At 44.0% G+C, this 22,783-nt stretch overlaps 1 protein-coding gene across 1 annotated transcript in view; it reads right to left on the reverse strand.

The window, feature by feature from the left end:
- The window catches only part of RPS6KA6 (ribosomal protein S6 kinase A6), a 37,016-nt gene extending 20,309 nt beyond the window's left edge, over positions 1-16,707 (reverse strand). Inside the window, exons 1-5 of the mRNA XM_066559315.1 lie at positions 16,633-16,707; positions 8,214-8,273; positions 4,530-4,646; positions 1,464-1,545; positions 603-683 (exon numbers count right to left, since the gene is read on the reverse strand). Of these exons, the coding sequence (XP_066415412.1) occupies positions 603-683; positions 1,464-1,545; positions 4,530-4,646; positions 8,214-8,273; positions 16,633-16,707 (415 nt within the window). The remainder of the gene's footprint in view (positions 1-602; positions 684-1,463; positions 1,546-4,529; positions 4,647-8,213; positions 8,274-16,632) is intronic.
- Positions 16,708-22,783: the final 6,076 nt, after the last annotated feature.

A 22,783-nucleotide genomic window follows, 5' to 3' on the forward strand; every position in this document is an offset into this window, starting at 1 on the left:
ATGAAAAGTACAAAACCTCTGCAGAACTTGAACATAAAGATTCAGGAAGTTCTTACAAGACCACGTGTAGCCACACTTCTCTTCACAGAGAAAAGCAAAAATATTCCTGAGATTCACATTCTCTGAACCTCAGAGAAAGGAACAACAATTCTTATCTCATTTGCTGTGCCTGTGTTTGTGCAAAAGTAGAATGCAGTATGGAGATTGTTTACCCACAGTGATGATGTTTCCTTGGCCTGTCAGGGCCAGGTGTGTGTGTGTGTGTTGGGACTGTTGGCTGACAGTCACGAGATTCTGGGCTGTTGAGTGCTTGGCAGATTCAATTTAGATGTAATGAAATACAGTATAGAATAATATAGTATAAAAAAGAAATGAATTAGCCTTCTGATAAGATGGAGTCCTCCTCATCGTTCCTCCCAGACATAGGGGGGCGAAAATATCCACTATAAAACTCTTCCACAGCCATGTATTTACACTCCTTTCTTTATTTTCCCAAGTTGCTAGAACCTCATGTGGGCACTCCAAAAGTGAGGGAGACCAAGAGCAGCTGTGCCCCGAGGCAGGGGAAGGAAGGGGGGCAGAGCCCAGGGATGTGTACCCACCATAGTGCAGCTTGACGATGAACGGGTGGTTCACCTCCACCAGGATGTCGCGCTCCATCTTGGTCCGGACTCTGTCCCGAACTGAGGGAGAGGAAACGACAACAGTGAGGCACAAATGCATTTAGTACCACACAAAAAGGCTTTGCTGGCTAAAGGAATCTCTTCCCTCATCACCTGATTTGTTTTTTTAATGTTAAAGTCTCCCACAAAACTCCTCCTTTCAGGCAGCAAGACTCAGGTTTGTTTCCTGCCTGCCCCAGCTTTCTTTTTTGCTTCACTGGATTTCCAGCACATCCCCAAATTTTGTGATAATCTATATTGCTTTCAAGAAAAAAGCTCATATCTACGTTCCCAACTTCAATTTTTGAATTAACTCTCTGTCCTGAATATAAAATATTTTTAAGATTACTTTTTCCCCTTTAACAGTAAAGCCCTGTTTACACACAGTGGACTCGCACCCATTCAAGTGTCTCCTGAAAGCCAAAACACTGAATTAAATTGTTCTGGCTCCTGGAACAAGGGAATGACTTAATTTTAACCACAGCAGAGTTCTGACTTAACAAAAGACAAAAGGAAAACTGTTTATGAAATTAACTTGTTTTCATATAATGAAAAGCCTAAACAGAATTAAATAATCCAATTTTAAACTTTGAAAGAACATTTCTGACCACATAATTAAAGCTACCTGGCCAGATTTAAAATAATACTTAAACATGAACTTACAAGTTACTCTAAAAATAAAACCTACTGTCAGAGAAGAGTTATGAACTCACTGACAAATATTTAAGATTTAAAAAAAGCTTTTAAATACAGGTGCACTAAGCTCCATGGTCCAAAGTCTCAGCTGAAAGACAAACCTACCTTTTAAAGAAGCTTTTTTCAACACTTTCATTGCATAAAGCTGCCCAGCATCAGGCCCAATTATCTTCCTCACGAGGAAGACCTGGCAATACAAAGCCCATTTTTAAATCACTGCAAGCTTGGCAATCAAACCCAAACTCTCACAAAGCATTTGCAAACCTCCCATTAATGTCAGGCAGCTTCCAGTGCTCTGCACCAAGCACACACCTTTAAAAGAAGAGCAAAATTCCTTGATCAGATCAGAGCTGCAAAGCACCAAGCTCTCTGAAGCATGACACTGCCCAGAAACTTTGGATTCTTTCTTGATTTATCAAAGAAGTTCTTACAGAAAGATGTTTCTTTCTATCCCTTTCTTGGAGAATGACAATTCTGCCTGGTCTGCCACCTCCCAAGAGGTTTTTGAGGCTTAAGACCCAAGTCTCAAATATCAAACATTCATTTTTATTAATGAATTCTGTACAAGTGGTGAGATGAAAGCAAGGAAACCTCACCATTTAAGATCAAAGCACCCTTTCCCTCTGGAATAGCAACTCCAACAGGTTTTTCTACTTTTTCTCTCCAGAAGAGTTTTAAAGATAGATGGGATACAACTTGACACTGAGAAAAGCATATTAGATAAAACACTGCAGTACAAAGACATGGGGCTACACTAATTTTTAACCACCAGATCTTCCAATTTACAAAATGGTTTGATATGTGCTCCTACTTCTAAATTGCTGTTCTTGTAATAGCAATTTTTAGTTATGAATTAATAAGTTATGTTTACAAAACCAAAAAACCACAACATACAAGTTGCAAGAGAAAGACAAGAGCTCCCTACAATTACCTCTCTGATCTCACCTTACCCAGACTTTCATTTACAATTCATTTATTTATATCTAGAAATTATATTTTTTTTTCAATGATCTTGTCAAATTTTCCAGTCTAGAATCAGAAATTCAAGCACTGTTATGACTAAGTTGTACAAGGTTGGGAGAGGGGTTGTTTTTATTTTAAGCTCTGGTTAGAAGAAAAATATCATGTTTCAAGGTTGTCTGGCTTTTTGTTTTAATAAGTTTTGCCCAATAACTGACCTACAACAGTGCTCTCCCATAGGCCAAGGTGATAGAAAATAGTAAAGGGAGTAATTTGAACACCAGCAACTAAGAATACAGCTGTGGATGAATACAATCACAATTATAAAATACTAAATAATAATCACATGGGAATATTTTAGTCTTAACAATCAACAACTTGTGAGGACATAAGGAATTCATGTGCAAGTTACAAATTTTAGCTAATAAGACTCAAAACAGCTGCAAACTACTAAAGCACCACCTATTTATTTAATTTGCAGACAAATCCTCCAGAATTCCATGTCTGCTTTAGAAGGCACTTCCTCCTTCAAAGAATGAGGAGAGAATTCAGTAATTCAGGAGGTTTTACTCTTTATTTCTGTGGAATGATTAAATCCTGCACTGATGTCAAAGGCAGGCTCCAGGTTTAACCCTTTATTTCTGTGGAATGATTAAATCCTGCACTGATGTCAAAGGCAGGCTCCAGGTTTAACTCTTTATTTCTGTGGAATGATTAAATCCTGCACTGATGTCAAAGGCAAGCTCCAGGTTTAACCCTTTATTTCTGTGGAATGATTAAATCCTGCACTGATGTCAAAGGCAGGCTCCAGGTTTAACCCTTTATTTCTGTGGAATGATTAAATCCTGCACTGATGTCAAAGGCAGGCTCCAGGTTTAACCCTTTATTTCTGTGGAATGATTAAATCCTGCACTGATGTCAAAGGCAGGCTCCAGGTTTAACCCTTTATTTCTGTGGAATGATTAAATCCTGCACTGATGTCAAAGGCAGGCTCCAGGTTTAACCCTTTATTTCTGTGGAATGATTAAATCCTGTCAAAAGCAGGCTCCAGGTTTAACCCCCCCTGGTGTTTGCCAAACCCAAAGGAAGGACCCTGGGAGTAGAAACTGGGGAGAGAAAACACCGTGAGGGCAACAGCCACTGACCCTCCTGGTTTGTTTTCTCTTTTCACTGGAAAGAACAAAGAGCTCTGAGCTCAGGTGTGCACATTCCAAAGCTCCAGAGCACCTCTGGAGTTTGCTGGGGTTCCAAACAGGAGCCCTCCTGAGGCTGGCACAACCCTGAGCTCTGGGAAGCCAAATCTAAGGTAGGGCTGGCTGTGCCTGATGTGCTGAACCCTCAGGTGGCTCCAGGCATCTCAAATCAGGAGTAATAAATATATGGAGCCTTTTCAGGCTCCTACAGTGAGAAGCGTGTGAGGGAATTGGCAATCAACATTATCAGGTAAAGAAATGTTTCTGCAACCTCAAAATACTAAGAAATATTTCAAGTCTGTTCTCTACACGATCACTTCATGCACAGAATGCCTCCCTAATGTCGATTTCTTCCTCTCTCACTGTATTTTATGCAGAGGTTTGTTCCTGCCTAGAGACACACACAGAATCAGCAAAAGAACAGGAACAAATGTAAAGCTGATTGACTGCTTCAGATGTTGCAAAAGATGTAGTTTGAAACTGGTTTTAAAAAATTAATTACCTTCCTATACACTAGGATTAATATTTCAACTACTGTGTTGAAACACAGTAACAGAGATCAGATTTTCAACTTCATTTCTGCAAAGTGACACCCAGTGGCACTTTACAAAAGGAAAATATTGTAACAAAAACCCTGCCATATTTCTTCTCTGTGCCATTTGAATAATTAGTGTCTTTTAGCTGGAGATCACTTGGTAAATACAGCAAACTAGAAAAAGTAAATCAGCTGGGAAATGTATTTCAGGTTAAGCTCCCAACTGCCACAATCGACTCTTCTGTAGCTACATAAATACAGGTTTTGTGTCTTGAAAAAAGCCAAACATCCTCAGCATGTCAAGTCCCATCACCAGAAGACAAACCAGCATTTCCTTCAGAAGGTTCTGTCCATGGCTCTGGAGCAAGGCTGGGAAAGGATTCCATTACTCAACACATTTTCAAACATTCCCAGCAACTCTGCTGGCCTGTCTGTTTCCCTGGAATGTCTGGACAGGTCTATGGAACAAGTTTATCATCTTACCTTTCCAAATGATCCCTGTCCAAGAACCTTAAGTAGTTCAAACTGTGCTGGGTCTGCTTTCTCACATCCTTCTTTCACATGATGTGTAATAGGAATTTCTTTCACACTTCCTTCATCCTGTGATTTCAAAGCAAACAAAATACAACAGTGAGCAGGCCTGCAGTAACTAAGTCTTGTTAAAAGTGCATGTAAATACCTGGATTTTTCTTTGTTTAGTTTTATTTTAGTAAAATATTTAAAATTCTAATAAGGTTTAAAGAAAAAAACTGTTCAAATGAAGAATTTTCCCATCTATCTTTTCTTAAACAGATGCATCTAAAATTTCTAAACTGAAGAAAAATTCTCAAAGAATGCTCATTTCCTTTTGCCATAAATATTTCAACTACAGAAAAGCTGGATTACTTTACATGAAAGGAATAAAAGCCCAGATTTTTAAACCAAGACTTCTGAGCTTCACCTCTGCTTAGCAGCTTTAGTTTTCCCAGTGATTACTCTTCTCATCTTTCCCCCTTCCTGAAATAAGTCTTAATGAAAGCCAAATTGAATTTCATCATTTGGGGTAATTATTGCTTTTCACAGCAGCAAATAATAACTCTGGTCATCCATTTGTAGCTGGAGGAACAGGCAGCATTTGAAGACCATAAATAAGAGATGAGTCATCTTAAGGACTCTGAGAATTCTTGCATCCAAGAGAAGAAACAGCTCTGGGGTGCAGAGCTCCTGAGAAGATTATCCTGTGTGGGGACCTCCTTCAGACAGCTGAGGGTAATTCTGAGCTAGGTGAGTGATTTAATGTTCTCCTGACTGTCTCATGTGCCTCTCATCTTTAGCAAAGCAGGGCACAGCAGCCCCAGTTGTGAAAAGACAAACATTCCTGATGATCCAAATCCCATGATGGATTGCAGCTTTTATGGTGTAAGAGAAGTTTCTGAGAGCCAAAACAAGCAAGGTGTCAAAATAAGCACCCTTGGAATTAAAAACTGAGGCCCACAACAGCAACCTCAGTTTGCAGGTGGAAAAGGAGCACCACCCTCCTCAGCCCTAGCAAGAAGATCAATAAAGTTCTTGTACACAACAAAATCACAAGTTAAAATCCCATCTGATTTGCATGACTTCACTTTTGGGGCATCAAATGATTATCAGCTGTTTCCTATCCTCTCTTCTGGCCTCATTTTGAAAGCTTCTCACAGCAGAGACCAGAAAAGCACCCTACCAACCTCCTGTGAGTTACAGCCCCTCCATGAGAAGTGCAAACAGCACCAGGAAAGGACCTGGGCACTGATGAAACAGTTTTGGAAATAACATCATTCTGTAGTCAGGTGAACTTACTGCCCAGAACTCTGCATTAAAACTTCCAATCAATCAGCTTTGTCACAGTTCATACCACAGTTCATACACCTGGATCAAATTCTGGTTTTACCCAGAAATTCAGAGTAGGAATCTGCTCATCTGAATTTGTACATGCTGCAGTAATTAAAGAAAAAAAAGAAGCAATCATCACACTGCATTAATTGCTTCTGCCTTAATTGCTTTGCTCGTCCAGAGGGGGAAAGAGAGTTCAAACAAACATCTTGGTATATTCCCAAACTGCAGTCCAGCTGTTAGAGCACACCAGTCCTTTCCCCTCCCCTCTCTGATTTCATCCTCCTTCTGGGAAAGGCCTGTTTGTCCTGCCTGCTTCCCACACAAGGTGGGTATGAACACCAGACACTGCTGGAAAACAAAGTGAATTCTATAATTCACAACCAAGGCACTTTATTTCCCTCTTTGGTCACAAACCCCCATCACACACTGATCACACACTGTAAAATCCCAACTTCCCCTCATCCATCCCCCTTGGTGACTGTCATTGATGCACTCAGAGGACAGATACACCTATCTTTCCATTTTCCTTTACTTTTTAAACACATGCCTAATTTAAGGCAAGTAAGAACAGCAGCATTTCGAAGTCATCTGATGACAGATGAAAGCAGCAAGTTGTCTAATTACACACCAAGTTGTACAACAGACTTAATGGCTGCTTCTTCCTATGAAATATGTAAATATTCTAGTTAGAAGCCTTTTTTCTTCACCATCCTAATTTGTATTCCCTAACACCGTGAAACTTTGCATGAGAAAAGCTCTTTAAGAGTTCAGCCTCTCCTGTGTTTATCACCCACCTCGAGCCATTAGCCTGTGACATCACACGTGGTTGCTGAGGAGACTGAGAGGATTTCTAAATGTGAACTCAGGAGAGAAATGTTTTCCATGCAAATAAAGACTAACTTGAGATGGATTAAATGAGGGGTTTTTTTTATATAAAGTGTTTTATCTTCACAAAAGATGTCTATATAATTTCACTTACTTAACTATTATTAAGGTACTAAAAATTGGCATGACTGAGGTGTGAGAGACCTTTTCATCACCACCAAGGAGTGAGCACACAGAGCTGAGCAGCTCCAAGCCACTTTCATTTTCATTTCTACTTTGTCCTCCACGAACTACAAATTTGGTTATCTCATTTTAAGCAGCAAATTTCTTTCCAAGCTGAGGCACCAGCTCCCACCCAGCGGCCTTGCACAAGAGGGAACTCAACTCTTCTCTGCTCCCAGCAGGTTCACCAGGAGCCAGGGAGCCAAAGCAAACACCAGGATCAGTCCTGGCTTTGCCACAGATCCCTGGAATGTGGCTCCAGAGCTCAGCAACCTCCTCATCCTCGTTCTAGAGCAGTAGAAAACTCAGATAATCCACTGCTCCTTTCTTTGCTACATGTGAGACCACTCTGACACTTGATTTACCCACTCCACACCAGGAACTGTCCAGGCACCACGTGGGTCTGTGCCCAAGACTTCATTCTCCAAATCTCTTCCTTATAAATGTTGTTACTGTACCACAAAGCAGTGGTTACAGCTGGTGACAAAATCGATTTATGCCACAATCCCAGGCTGGTTTGGGTTGGAGGGGCCCTAAAGCCCATCCAGTGCCACCCCTGCCATGGCAGGGACACCTCCCACTGTCCCAGGCTGGCCTTGGGCACTGCCAGGGGCTCTCTGGAATACCTTTGTGACCCTGCTCAAAAATCCAAGGAGGAGTGTGCTGAGAAATGCTGGCCAATGTGTCCATGGGCAGTCAGGCATTTCACCACACACAGGATGAGCCTGAATTTTAGTTTAGCCACACACAGAACACTCAACTTCAGCATCTCCTAAACAAGCACCGGGCAAAATGCACCTCAAGAGGGGCTTACCTGGGATATTTCTCCATAAAGCACAATGAACACACTGGTGTCCACATTCATTCTGCTCTAAAAAAGCAGAATTAAGTCCCTTTGAGCTGAAGGTACAGCAGCTCCACTAAAAACTACAAAGGCAGAACAAGTGATTGCAGCAAGAGCAGCATTCACCAGTCTGTATGAAAGGCCCCAGGTTGGCCTGGGTATTTCTGAGCTTGAGAGATGCACAAATGCTCCCTCCAGCACACGAAGCTCTGCCTCGTGCAGCAGAGTTTCCCAAACAAGGCATTTACAATAGTCCCTACCTAGGTACTAATTTCCAAAGCCATCTTTGAGACTTAGAGTCTCCTCAGATATGGTTCAAATGAAATGATGGGTTCAGAAGATTCTGAAGAGCAGGGAATGCATCAATTCTGCTGCAACAGGAGGTCATGCTAATGAGTGGCTGAAGTGAGCAGGAATCAAACACTTACATGGTAGGAATAGGGTTCACCTTCTTCCATAGGCTCATCTGCCATTTTAAGGCCATTTAGCTGCAGGAAAAAAAAAAAAAAAGAAAGAAAGAAAAACATCATTAAGACCCAGCAATTTCAAATTATTAAGAGTTCAAAATTTGACCAATTTACATTTCAGAGCACACAAGTGAGAACTGGTGGTGGGGTTGCTCTAATTTAAAGCTGTAGTCTCAAACAAACACTACTACTCAGTAGTTATATTTAGCATCTCCCTTATGTATCATTTAGCATCTCCCTTTGTAAATGCCATCATTATTATGCCAGTGTTATTTAATTGGGATTAATTTAAAACTCCTTTAAAAGCTAGATACCACTCCTACAAGATGACACTAATGCAGAATTCCTCAGTTATCCATGAAACTTATGCTGCAGATGCTTTTCAGAAACCTAGAGTTTTCGAAGGAAAATTAATTTGCAGTTTAAAGGGAAAAGATTCAAAAGTGATTCCAAGCCTTTTTGAAAATACCAAGTCCACAGCTGCAGTAACAAAAAAAAAAAAATTAAACTCAGTTTAAGCTTTCTCTAAGTCACAAATAATTCAATGCTGAAACAAAACAAAAAAACAACCAAAACCCAGAAATATGAAGGACATGTTCTGTTCAGACATGCAAAGCAACCATTAAAAACTGGAAATACCTGACAAAAATGGGTGAATGCCATTATGGATTCTGCTAGTAATAATTGCTAATTTATTTATATATTAATTGTTCAGCATCTCTACATTTATGTGGCACAGGTCTCACATTAAAAGTAACTAGAAATGACATAAGAAAACTCAAACTTTTTTTTTCTGAAAACCAAGTTGAACCAATTAAACTCTTAGGCTGGGTAATGACTTTTTTTCTTGTACTTCTGAATTCTTCTAAAATCCCTGCCTCAGCTACTGGAATATGGTGTTGCTGTCAGCATGGGAGTTGGTAAAACACAGAACTATGGAGAATGTCCCCAAATTCCTGTGCTCTGAACCAGAGTCTGGAGGAACAGGTGGGGCTGCAGGGACAGGGTTGTACCACGACTCTGTCACCCAGGCAAACCCTCAACCACGTCCATGCTGCCACAGACTCCTGGTGTGGAGTAGAGCTTTTAATTCACAAATTAATGCTTTTGACAAAATTAAATCTCCAGTTTTTGTAGCAAGATACTGGCACTTATTTTTGGACTGTATCCTCACTGGTGAAAAAAAAAAAAAAGACAAAACAGCAAAACAGATCAAGGAAATAGCACAAAGCTTCATTTATTTTCACTCCACAGGTTTCTATTTACCATAACTCAGTTTAACCAATGTTCCTCCAACCCAAGCCCATCATTCATCTCTCATGTGTTGCCACCCCAACTCTAACGGCCAAAAATCACCCCTGCATTACCCTGGATCCAGAAACCAAAGCTACTCATTTTCTACCTAACTTATTTCTTTTTTTGCATTTTTTTTTTCACAGATTAGACAGTGGGAGGGACAAGACACTCACTGTGGTTGTCATTGTACAAATTAACTGAATAAACCCAGAACTGACACCAAAGTTCAGCCCAGCTCTGACCTCCATCCTCATTTCCATGCAATTTGTTTTCACACCACCATAAATTACATTCAAGTGTGAACCAATGTGATGCCCAGCAGAATTGTCCAAAAAGCTTATTTGGAACGAGAAATAAACTGGGTTTCTACTCCAGGTGCTCAGAAACGTAACAACATTGTTCCTTCATGGACTTCAATTCAAAGTGATTTTATTGTGCATTTCACCTTTTCTTTCAAAAAGATGGGCAACATTTTCCAAGTTTTGTTACCTAAATTTAAGCTCTGGAACCAACACCACCAACCAGAAGAACTGAAGATACACTGAAAACAATACAGATACAAAAAATGAGGCTGGAAAGGGGTTTTGAAGCCACAATCAGTGTGTTATTTCATCTAGGATGCTCCTGAGAACACCATTTAATGTACTTTCAACTTGCTGGCAAATCAAGTACAATAAACGACTGGATTTTTATGGCAGGTAATCATCTTAATTAACAATTTCCTATCATACACTTTTCCCCTTCACTGTTGCTCCTTGGTTTGTGTTTGTTTTTTCCTGTCCAGTCTCTCTGTACTGATACAGACTGGGACACCTGCCAATTTCTAGTCCAAAGAATTTGATGTTCAAGGGCATGAATCTGCTTTTATTGCTTGATACACACAACTACACTTTTCCCATATTTGTTTGTGAATCCTGGTCACTGTCCGTTAAAAAAACCACAAGGAACAAAAATCTGCAAACTTGTTGGAATATAACCCAAAGTCTGGTGGCTTGTTAAGTAATTCAGCTAAAAAAAGTCAATGACAAAAATCAAATCATTACTGTCTTGTACAGTCACTTAATTGGCTGAGTTTCAATAACCAGAAGCTGGCAAAAAAGAAAAGTGACAGTTAATACTTATTTCCCACCTCTGTGGAAACCAGATACAAAATGCAGCTTCCACAGCCAAGTGAGGCTCCTTTTAGAGATTTATTCATTAATATTTATGCACAAACATATAGAACAAAATGATTTTAACCTCTAAGTCACTACTTACTAAATATCTACAAATGCACAAATTTGATTTATTATTGAGAATTAAAGAGCACAGCTCTCTATAAAAAGAACAGGTGAAAGAAGGCAATACTATGATGGTGAAGGAGATTCCTTCATCCTTCAATCATTTTGCTGTTCAGTGCTGCTCAAGTCCTACAACTGAGCATTTTAAATATTAACTCCCATGAAAACACAAACTGAACTCAGACTTTTAGGCAAACACTGACGACACTTTCCAAACACACAACGTGGAAATGACACAAAGTACCCCAAGTTGTTGATTAGTAAAAAATAACAAAAGGAACTATGTAAATAGATGAGCTCAAAGTTTAGGTCAGAGCACCTGGAAGGTCAGATACTTCTGCAGAGGTGCAGGCTGAGGATCCCAACTGCCTGGCAAGGAGCAGGGAGCAATGTGCCTCTGGATTAAACACATCCCATAGCTGGGACCATCCCTGTTATCCTGCAGCAATGTGCCTCTGGATTAAACACATCCCATGGCTGGGACCATCCCTGTTATCCTGCAGCAATGTGCCTCTGGATTAAACACATCCCATGGCTGGGACCATCCCTGTTATCCTGCAGCAATGTGCCTCTGGATTAAACACATCCTATGGCTGGGACCATCCCTGCTCCCTTGGGAGCAATGTGCCTCTGGATTAAATGGATCTCATGGCTGGGATCATCCCTGCTCCCTTGGGAGCAATGTGCCTCTGGATTAGATGGATCCCAAGGCTGGGACCATCCCTGTTATCCTGCAGCAATGTGCCTCTGGATTAGATGAATCCCAAGGCTGGGACCATCCCTGCTACCTTGGAGAATATCCAAAGGGCTGGGAAAAGGCTTAATGAGAACTGCACATGTTCTTCCTCTGATTAGAACAGCAGAACAGAGTATTCCCAGTATTACCAAAGATTGGAACCATCTTCCCCCCTCCCATATTAAGGATGTTTTCAGTGTTTCCATGGTAAATTGCTTAGGACTTGGTGGGTCTACAGGTTTTGGTTGAAAGAGGCCAGGCAAAAGGTCAGCAAAAATGCCTAATCCCAGGTAAAGCAGTGAAGATGTAAAGCAGGTGCATCCTGCCCTGGTTTTTACATGTCTTTGCTGAGGGATTCAAACAGAATTTTAAAAATTCTAGAAAAAGCAGAACTGGGAATTTTATCATCATACTATAATTAGAAGTAAAAAGCAATATTCAGTACCACCCACCTAAAATCTTGTCTGGCTTCAAAGAGGTAAAATTCTACCCAAGGGTCACCAAGAGCTCCTGTATCCTCCACAGCTCCTCCTTCCCTGGCCTCCACTTGGGAAGTTATGGGGTGTTCCCAGAGCTGCACCCCAGTTCTCCCACATGAACACAGAAATAAGCACTTTCCTTCCCCACAAACAGAAGGAACCCTTCAAGTAGTTATTTCAAAATATTTGAGTGGAAGCTTACATCAGAAATGCCAATTATGTCAAAAAGACTTTGAAAAAAGAATCCTGACAGGACGACCACATTTGTTCCTCATTTATTCTTAATTACATCTATAGAGAGTTTGCACCATTAATTTAATTAGCAACACACTGGCCTCCTGAGGATTTCCTGAGATAGGTCTGAGGAGTTTGAGGGTTCTGGGCACATCCACTCCCCACCAACACAAACTCTGGGCCAGCCCCACTCCCTCGTTTCCCCCCACATAAGGAAGAGGACTCTAAACCCCCTCACACTCCTGAACACACCAAGTGAAAAAGGGAGATAAAGCAATCTAAGACACCTGAAACCCATAATCAGTTACTAGGGAGAGCTACAAAGTTCTTTTCCAGTGGCAAATAAATCATACATTCAGACAGGACACCAAACCTTCAGCAACATATAATTAGTGATTTTAAAAGAACATTTTGATCCTTCCCATTATCAGATCAAGGGAGAATTACGTGTGCCTCCAACAAGTTCCAGCTCTGACAAGACACAAAGCTGACCTCAAGCACAGGGATCACTGAATTAGCAAAGGACTTGAGATCTTTTCATTCCTGCCTGTGTACATAACCTCAACTCCAGAATCAAAGGGCACAAAGCAGCCAGTCTTCAAATTATACTTAATGGCAGGTAATTCTGGAAAAGGATGAGATTTAAACTTGAGGAAAGCAACTATCTCACATTTTATTCTTAATGTAGTGAAGTACTACATAAATGGCAGAATTCTACCTATGATGAGTGAACAAATCATATCATTCTTTGGATTTAGGGTTATTGTGAAGTGCCTCCAAAGGTATCCTGCAGGAAGTAAGGTGAGCTACCTGCACCACACTCCTGGATCTGGTCAGAGACTCAGAACACTAGAGCAGATTTCCAAAGCAAATTTCAGAGGTGGTACACAAACCCACCATCATTATTACTGTATTGCAGCACTTCTCAGTGCATAAAGACACTCATTGTTTTCTCTTTAAGAGCATTAACGTGCATAATTTTTTTTTTTTTTAAGGCAACTTGTCCTCCAAGATCTTTACAAAATCTGTGCATTGTAGCAATGTCTGAGGCACTCAAAGGAGGGGCAAGGTTTTACTTTCTCTCCTGACAGAACACCAGGCGACTGTGGAGATTCTGGGAGATGCACTGAACTAGGTAGAGCTGAGTCATCCACGTCACTGCCAGTAATTACTCACAAAGGAGTTATGCAACTCCCAACACTGACAAAATTCAGTGGCCTTTGACAGACCGGGCTCAGAACCTGCTCCAGAGACGGGACTGAAAACACTGGCCAAAATCAAAGATGTATTTATCTCAAGTGGCAAAGGGAGCAGCTAATGCACAACAGCAGCAGAGCTCAGCTCATGAAAAATCCTTTTGGAGGGCAGCAACTTTCAATGCAGCCCGTTTTCCAGCAGAATACTTTAGTTTTCAGTCACTTTTTTGTTTCAGCCTTGTCTTGCCTGTCACAATCAGGCAATTAAGCAACTGGTTCTTGAAGTATTTATTGCAAAAATAAGTATTTGAGAAGGAGGTTGCATTTATGCAATTCACAATCTTCATGTCTTGCAAACAGCCATGTGCTTACAGCAATTACAGACTCATTGTAAGTGCAATCCTCCCAGTTCAAGGGGCAGAAAGTGCCCAAATTCCTGTATTCTGCCCAATTCCAACTATTTCTGTATTTCATTCAGCTTGGTCAGTAAAATGTTAACGTTTATTTTCCTGTTTCTTTGTAGACTGTAATTACATTTTCATAATCTATAACAGTTGATTATGATCAACACCCTCATACCTATTTTTATTACCATGGAAATACTTATTAATCCAATATGCAGGGGGAAAGAAGTTCACTGAATATTTGAAGCTTTAACAGCACAACATTGATCCTTCCTACCTAGGCTTAAGGAATTCCCAGAGTCACAAAACAGCTTCACAAGTGACACTGTCACAGGAATATAAACACCTGAACAGCACAGTGCACAGCCCCAAATCCTCAGCATTTCAAAGACCACCCCCCCAAAAAGGGCAAAATAATTCAATTCTGACCTTCAATAATTTCTTCCAAAAGTTCTGCTGTTCTTATCACCTGAAGCATGAAAATTTGTTTCCTACTTTCAAGATCACCTCCTTTCCTTGCCAGGTGTTTTTACTCCAAGTCGACACAAGTGCTACTGGAAATGCACTTACTGCTAATAACATAATCCTAAATTTAGTCAACAAGCAGAGTCTCAGAAAAAACCATTCCTCGGATTTCTCCTCCTGTGCCACAGCTGATGGACAAGAGCACCAGAAGGCACAAGTTAATCTTCAAAATATAAACCTATTTCACAGTGGCTCTGTTGACTGCAGCTCCAGCAAGGCCAAGGTCAGAGATCTCTCAGACTGCCAATACAAGGCTGTAATGAATACTATGAGCTATACTTAATTCTGTAAAATTTAAGTGAAAGGCCACACCAAAATTCATTTTGACATAAAATGCACCTTTGTTGAATCCCCAAGCCACGTGGATGTAGAAATCCAAGAAGTGAGAAGTGCAGCACACCCCTGAGATCACTTATAGAAAGGGTTATGACAACACAAGTGTTTGTTCTGTCATTTGGGAACTTCACACTCAACTTGAAGAAACTGGTTTGGCACAAATGGGCTCTAAGTGCTGCTGGCCAAACCCAACACGGACACAACAAACACCTTTTAATCTCCTTTTAATCAGAGCACAACTGGAGGAGCTTTACACAGCCCTTGTGAAATACAATTTAAAGAGTGACTGCTGCAAACAGTTGCCCTCAGATGTTACACACACAGAGCCCTTTCAGCTGGACACCCCTGCCCTGTGCTCTGCTGGCTCCCCTTGCTGGGGAGCCCAAAAAACACCCAGGGATGCACATCCCACTTCAGCTGCAACACTCTACTCTTGATTATTCTACCACTGATACATCATAATCTCCTAATATTTCCTAAAGATCAACAGGACCAAGAAAGTTCTCAGACCTTTGCTAAGTTTCATACCTCAATTACAACAAACTGCTTTGAAAACAATATGAACAAATAAACCTTAAGATTTCAGCCTACTTTCTGATATCTGATGCATATCCAGTAATTACAGTACTTGGCAGTGGTACTAAAATCCCCAAATATTAAAAGCACAAAGAAATTTGGGGAGGTTTTTTCCCCTTTGAATTTTTATCAGGGAAAATAAATTCAACAACACCCTTTAATGGGCATCCTTTCATTCTTGCACATTTTGTACTTTGAGATGGTTTTGCTACAGACCCTTTTCACTTGCAATAAGAAGAGTCTGGTGCACTACAGAAAGCAAGTCTGACCAGTTTTAAGCAACTTTGTTTAGATAACATCTTTTGTGTGTCTAACAGACCTAGGTGTAATCTTTTATTTGTCATAGCTGACGATACCTGATACACAACCCTTCACTGCTGATTTCAAAGTGCAAGAGTTTTAATGCTTGAGCACCACGTTCTGCTGAGACACAGGAATCACTGCAACAGAACCAGTTTTACCTTTTATTTTCTTTTAAATTGCGTTTGCTCCTTGCTGATGAAGCACCTCGAGCACTAAGCAATACCTCGAAGTCGTTCCTCGTTCTTTAACACGTTTAAGCATCCAAACCTCAGCCAGGCACTCCTGGTTCTCTCTGCTCGTTGTATTTATGATAACCAACGCAGAGTTGGTTATTCAACGTTTAAGCATCCAAACCTCAGCCAGGCACTCCCGGTTCTCTCTGCTCGTTGCACATATGGTAATTAATGTATAGTTATTCCAAGAGAAGGCAAAGGCACCTCCGTAGTGACAACCCACCTGGATGCGCAGCCACATTAGCGCGAGCAAATTTCCCGCAGAACTTAAAAGTAACTTTTCACAGGAGCTACGGCCATAAAAGTGAGTTTACAACCCCTCGGATGCTACGTGGGGAGGGACACCTGTGACACGAAGCGGCCGGGAGGCGACACAAAGCCCCGGCCTCCCCGGGGCGCCGGTGCCGCTACCTCCACACGTGTCACGGCCCGCGCCCGGGGGGCACGGCCGGGCCCGGGGCGGCCGCGGGGCTGCGCGGCGGCGGCGGCGGCGGCCGGGCCCGCGGGACGGCGGGGGCGGGCGGGGGCCGCCGGCAGCGGGCCGGGGCCCCGCGGCGGGGCCGGGCCGGGCCGGGCCGGGCCGGGCAGGGCGGGCGCGGGTCGCGGCCGTGCGCAGGCCGGGAGGCCGGGGAGGCGGGGGCGCGGCGGGCGGGCTGAGGGGGCAGCGAGGCGAGGCCGGCGCAGCCCCGCGCGGAGGGGCCGCGGGAGGCCGGGCCGGGCGCAGGTGCCGGCGGGGCGCGGAGCCGGCCCGGCCCGTTCCCCCCCTTCCGCCCCGCACTGACCTCGGCGCCGCTCACGTACAGCTCCATTTTGTGGCAGGGCTGCGGCTCGTCGTCCAGCGGCGCGCACGGCACCATGTCCCGGCTGTGGGGCCGCGGCGGCTCGGCCGCTGCCGGGGGCCGTGCGGGGCGGCGCGGGGCCGGGCGCGGGGCGCGGAGCAGAGCGGGGTGCGGGCGCTGCCGGCCGGCGGGGGCGGCGCCGCGCTGCGCTGCCCCGCGCACGCCCCCAACATGGCGGCCCGCGGGGGCGGGGCCTGCGCCGCACCGCGGTGACGTCAGGGCGGGACGGAGAATCCCCTGCATGGGGAGGGGGGGAATGACGCGCGGTGACGTCACCGGGGCTGCGGGCGGGCGGCGCCGCGCTGAGGGGGATTGGGGATGGAGGGTTGGGAATGAGGGGATTGGAGATGGAGGGGTTGGGGATGGAGGGGATTGGGGGTGAGGGAATTGGGGATGGAGGCATTGGGGGTGAGGGGATTGGCGATGGAGGGGATTGGGGTCAGGGACAGGTCTGAGGGGGAGTGGGGTGGATGGACTGGGGGTGCGGGGTTGGGGGTGAGGGACGCAGGATGAGGGGGATTGGGGATGAGGGACGGGGGTGAGGGAATTGGAGTCGAGACTGCAGGGACAGGTCTGAGGGGGATCACGGCTGAGGGGACGGGGGTCAAGGGATTGGTGATAAAAGGGTTGGGATGAGGGACAGAGATGTGGGGACGCGGGCTGTCAGGGATCGGCGCTGAGGGGCACCGGCTGCGCGCCCCGCACAGCGAGGCTGTTCCTCCCACGGAGCTGACAGAGAAGAGGAAAAAAAAAAAAACAAAAAAAAAAAACCAAAAGTTTCGCTCGGTTTTGTTTTTTTCGAATGTGCGAGGCGTGGGGACAGGAAGCGCGGGCGGCGGGGAGGCACAGCCCGCTCCCCGCGGGGCCGTGGGCAGCGGGAAGGAGCCGGGGCGGCCCCGGAGCCGCCTCACCGGGCTCAGAGCAAACCGGCCCCGGAGCCGCCTCGCCGGGCTCAGAGCAAACCGGCCCCGGAGCCGCCTCGCCGGGCTCAGAGCAAACCGGCCCCGGAGCCGCCTCGCCGGGCTCAGAGCAAACCGGCCCCGGAGCCGCCTCGCCGGGCTCAGAGCAAACCGGCCCCGGAGCCGCCTCGCCGGGCTCAGAGCAAACCGGCCCCGGAGCCGCCTCGCCGGGCTCAGAGCAAACCGGCCCCGGAGCCGCCTCGCCGGGCTCAGAGCAAACCGGCCCCGGAGCCGCCTCGCCGGGCTCAGAGCAAACCGGCCCCGCCGCCTTTGTTTGCCGGCGTGTGTTCGGAGAGAAACACGGCAGCACTGCCCGACAGAAGAGGCAGAAGGAGCGTGCGTGAAAAAATAATATTCCCACTTCACCATTCGATTTTATGAGCTGGATGGCACTAGATGATGCTGTCAAAAGTGTGTTTTTAAAGGATAGAAAGGTGCCTCAATGACAGTTTGTATTTGAACATGCTGCATGACTTATCAATAAGCCCTGCCCTCTAGATAGAGCAAAGGAAGACTCAAACCGTTCTTAATTGCCAAATAATTTCTATGAAATGAGCACAAACGAGGGAACAAGCTGGTGCACCCCATAGCTCAAACACTTTCCATGCTGATTTTTTTGGCTCAGAAGTCAACCAGTGCACAGACAAGTGTAGGATGCTGTGCTGCTCCAGTCCTTGATTGGATCCCATTCCCAGTCCCCCTAAGGTGCCCATTCCCAAAGGTGAATGAAGAGTTGCCTGTTGTGAATGTGTCACTGCAGCCAGCTGGCACCTCAGCATTTCCACTGCAAGCCTGTTTTTAAGGGTCTGGAACTCAACCATGAAAGACAAATGTTTTAGAGTGTGTACTGGGAATGCTTGTCCTTCAGAAAATAAAAATCAGGTGAGAAAATGGAGGAGCAAAGTCACAGGAGTTGATGTCGACAGAGAATTTGTGCATTAAATATAGAATTGTTCTGGCTGAGTCACTTTATTTTTGTTGTGGTAGGAACAATTTGCAGGCTGTGGGTGCACACGTCCATATCCCAGTGCCTCCACTAGTGACACCGGTGTGGCCAAATCTTCTGTGAGATCTGTACATACTTCATCAGTGCCGTCAGGCACTTCATTTACATATAAAGGAAATCAAGTGAGAAGTGAGTTTTGAAAGTTCTCGGAGTGCTCAACAAGAACTTGTGTCGAAACTCCTGCAGCAGATGCTGTTTTCCTGCATCTGACTTCTCCCATTGCTCCAAATAATAACAGGCTGCAAACAAGTGTTCTGCATCCCCAGGGATTTGAGAAGTTCAGAGGAAAGCAATAATTAAAGGAGTTGGGATTGTTATTTGTGTCAAAGGCTGGAAAAGGGAAATTATTATGTATGTAGATATCAGAAAAAGGAAATTCAGAATTTCTGTTATTCTAGGTCTCACAATCAAACAAGCAACAGGCATTCAATAAGAAGGCAACAGTATGTCACTGAAATGTAAAAATTAGCAAGATCCCCCTCAAATGCTCTTTTATAGAGAAATAAACCATCAAAAATACATTAGCAAATCACTGTTTTAGGAGGACCAGGGCTCCATGTCTTGGGTTTCAAATGAATATTTCAATATTATATACCTGGATATTATATGCTCCTATTTCTAGAGCATCTAATCTGCCTGTAGGGGTATCAGATCTCATTTGGTGCCCAGGTTTCAGCTGGGGGTATCACATCCCTGCTGAGAAATTTGCAGCTGAATATTTCTGACACTTCAGCACCTTCATCTGTTCAGCAGGTTCTGCCCATTCCATCCCTCAGCAGGTCCTTGCAGGAGCAGCATGAGAACCTCTGAAGGACTTTGATTAGATGAAGGGTTCAAAATAATTAGTTTCTTAATATAGATTCGCTTCAAAATTCACTCTACAGCATGGTAAAGTTGCTGAGAGTAGTATTTTACTGAGCCTAATAGGAAAGGAATAAAAATAAAGATAAAAGTAATAATAATATAGTAATAAATGGGATCTGCAGCCAAAATTCAGCTTGTTCAATATCAGTAACATGAAATCCAAGCACTCAGATGTCCCTTTTACACACCTGCAGCCACCTGACAGCATCCATGCTTAATTTACTTATTCAATTTCCCTGAAAAATCACACACTTGAACATATGAACAACAGTTTATTTATGAATTTTAAAAATCCCTGCACAATTTCCTGCATGTCATTCCCAGCAGGACACTTCTAAGAAAGGCCAATTACAGACTGAGGTTCCCTCTCCAGTTTTCTGGTAATCTGTAGCTACACTAAACAAGATTATTTCAGAAGAATCCTGTAAATTTTGTGTTCATTCACCCAGCAAGTTTTCCAGGAAAGGAAAAATAAAAAATATTATCATCAGGCCAGTGTCTTTTGTTCCCCTCCTTCCCCAGCTTAGTGACCCTGAACCCAAACCACAGCAAGGACAGCAGAGCTTTCCCCTGGAAGAGCTCAGGAAGGAAACTGCAAAAAGCAAAGTCTGAGGATGCTGCCCTTGCTTTCCCATTCTGCTTTTACAGCTCTGGTAACGGCCCTGGAAGGGAGCAGGTACAAATCTGGCTTTGGGCATTCAGCTCAAGGCAAGCTGAGCTCTAGGATTGATTGTGAAACTGGTTTGGAGGATACAGGTGATTCCTCAGGGCGAGTTTATTCCAGTTCTTCATCATTTCACCTTTGATCTGTTTTACGATACAGTTCAGCACATTTTCAGAGTCAGAGCAGCACAGCCCTTCCCTGGTGTGGGGATGAATGCTCGTGGGTACAAAGCACGTCCTGTTCGTGCCACTCGCTCTCCTGAGGAGGAAAAACAACTGTCCTGATGCAATAAAGATGTGTCCTTGTGTCCTTGGGTCCCTGCCAGCACTGCCCCAGAGGAGGGACTGCTCCACACAGAGCCCAGGGAGATCTCATCTGGGCTCTGTGGGACCGCTGTGGCCTCTAACATGTGGAAATCCTCTCCACTCAGGTCCTAAGGAGCAATTTCCAAAAATACAGCAACATTTTCACCATTTTAGACACTGATATCCCAATACCAAACATCTGTATACAGACTGAGTCATGGAACAGCATCATGGCAAAATCTTCAGTCAATGCTGTGTGTGAATGTGAAACAGAAATGTGAGAGTCCCTATCCCACCCTGTATATTCTGATATTTAAAATATGCACCTAAGCCAAGCTCAGATATGGGTATGCACAGGGATGTGGTATCAAATACAAACAGTGTGAACTTGTTAAACAGTTTATTGTGTGCTCTGCCCCAGTGTGAAGGCAAGAGGAGCCACTCACACGAGGCAGCAGCCAGAACCTCTCCGTTGTGGTTATGTCAGAGCAAAAAGCGTGAGGGAAGAGGTCCTTGGTGAGTCCCTGCCTCAGCTTCATTACATCTCCCCATCTCATCTTTGTGCTTCTGTAGCAAGGCTTTAAAAGCTCACTTAGGGATAAAAAAAGGAAACCAATTTGGAGATGATGCTCCCAGATCAACACCTTAAGAAAGCTCTACTATTCCACTCTCACCGTCAGAGCAAACATATTTTGGGGGATATTTTGGGGGATATTTTGGAACCACAGGACAGACTTAGCAGCAAATTTTGCCACATTTGGCCAAAATTATCTCAAGAAATATCTCAGCCATATGGAAAATACAATGAATTTATCTCTGCTGATCACAGTGCTTTGACAGTGGAAGATGGAAACTGCACATAGGCACAGTGAATGAAGATCCTACTAGACGTTATTTATGCTTGTATATACTTGTTTTCACTTAAAACTATTTCATTTTCCTTCATTTTGAAATGCCTTTTGAAATCAAATGTCCTACAGTTTATATTTTTTCCCCAAAACTGAGTGAATGCTACAAACCAGCCAACTAACACATCTCAGTTCTTCTCCACCCTCAAAGAAAAATATAAATTAAAGATGTAGTATCCTGTCTCCACACTGGCCAGGAAGCAGATGCCAGACAGAACATACAAGCAGGGTAAGCAATAGCTAAAAATACAGCTCCAGATTTGTGTTCTGGCTCAAGCAATTCAGGTTTCATAAACCAAGGGTGAGATCCTGCACAGAACAATCTTGTGGGGTATTTCTTCCATCAGTTTGCCAAAATCTTCTGGAGTATCTACAATTACAATGATCATAACACCTCACAAATTCCACCTTTATCACCAAAGTACCTCACTCTGAGCCTGCTGCTAAGTTGGATCTGCTGTTCCCTGGCTTTGTATTGCAAGGGAGAGGGGTTAATCCCCTGTGCACATTTGGGATTTCACACAGGTGTATATCCCACCTCCACCCCCATAGCAGGCACTGCTCCTTTCCCCATTCCTGGGCTGGTCACTCACTCAGAGCTGGAGTGGGGAATTCCTGTTTCCCTGCACACATTTTCACTGCTCCTTCGGAATGAACATAAAATAGTTGGCACAAATTCCAAAGAGAAGGAAAGCAGTGAGCAGCTCCCCAGGTCCTGTGGGAAAGGACAGGGGACTCAGAGCACCCCAGGAGGGCACACAGGGATGGAGTAAGGAGGGGGCTGGTTCCACACCCATGACTCACCCTGCAGGGATGGACACTCAGGCTTTGTGGGCACTTGTGGAGCCTGAGCTTAGGAAAGCCCAGCAGAGAGCACGGGAGTCTTGCAGCCTCCACCATGACTCAGTGAAAACCCCAAGGCCCAGCTTTGTCCAAGCTCCTCCTAAGGACTCATCAACAAGAATTCCTTTGGTAATTCATCTCTTCCCAAAAGCCACTGACGAAAACATGACCAAGTGTGTTTCTGATGGAAACTCCCAAGCTTAGCTGAGCCAAGTGCAGTCAGAAAACGTCATTAAATACTGAAATAAGTCACTGCAGCAGTGTGCACACACCAACAGATGGCAAATCTACCACAAGCAATTGATCCTTTTTTTAAAAAAACTGAATCTCACATACTTTTGTCTTTTTCCAGAACTTGCTTCGTTATGGTTCTTCAAACCTGATTTATCCTTGAAGCTGAAACCAAGCTTGCAAAATCCAGCTGGAATTCAGAGCGAATTTCGCCTCAGAGCGCAGAATAAACCACCATGGTGTTCCAATATGCAAATGTATCAACAATGATGAATACTTAAGGGATTGATTGCATCCAAAATCATCGTGATCTC

Source organism: Molothrus aeneus, chromosome 14 (assembly GCF_037042795.1).
Source record: "Molothrus aeneus isolate 106 chromosome 14, BPBGC_Maene_1.0, whole genome shotgun sequence".
NCBI lineage: Eukaryota > Metazoa > Chordata > Aves > Passeriformes > Icteridae > Molothrus > Molothrus aeneus.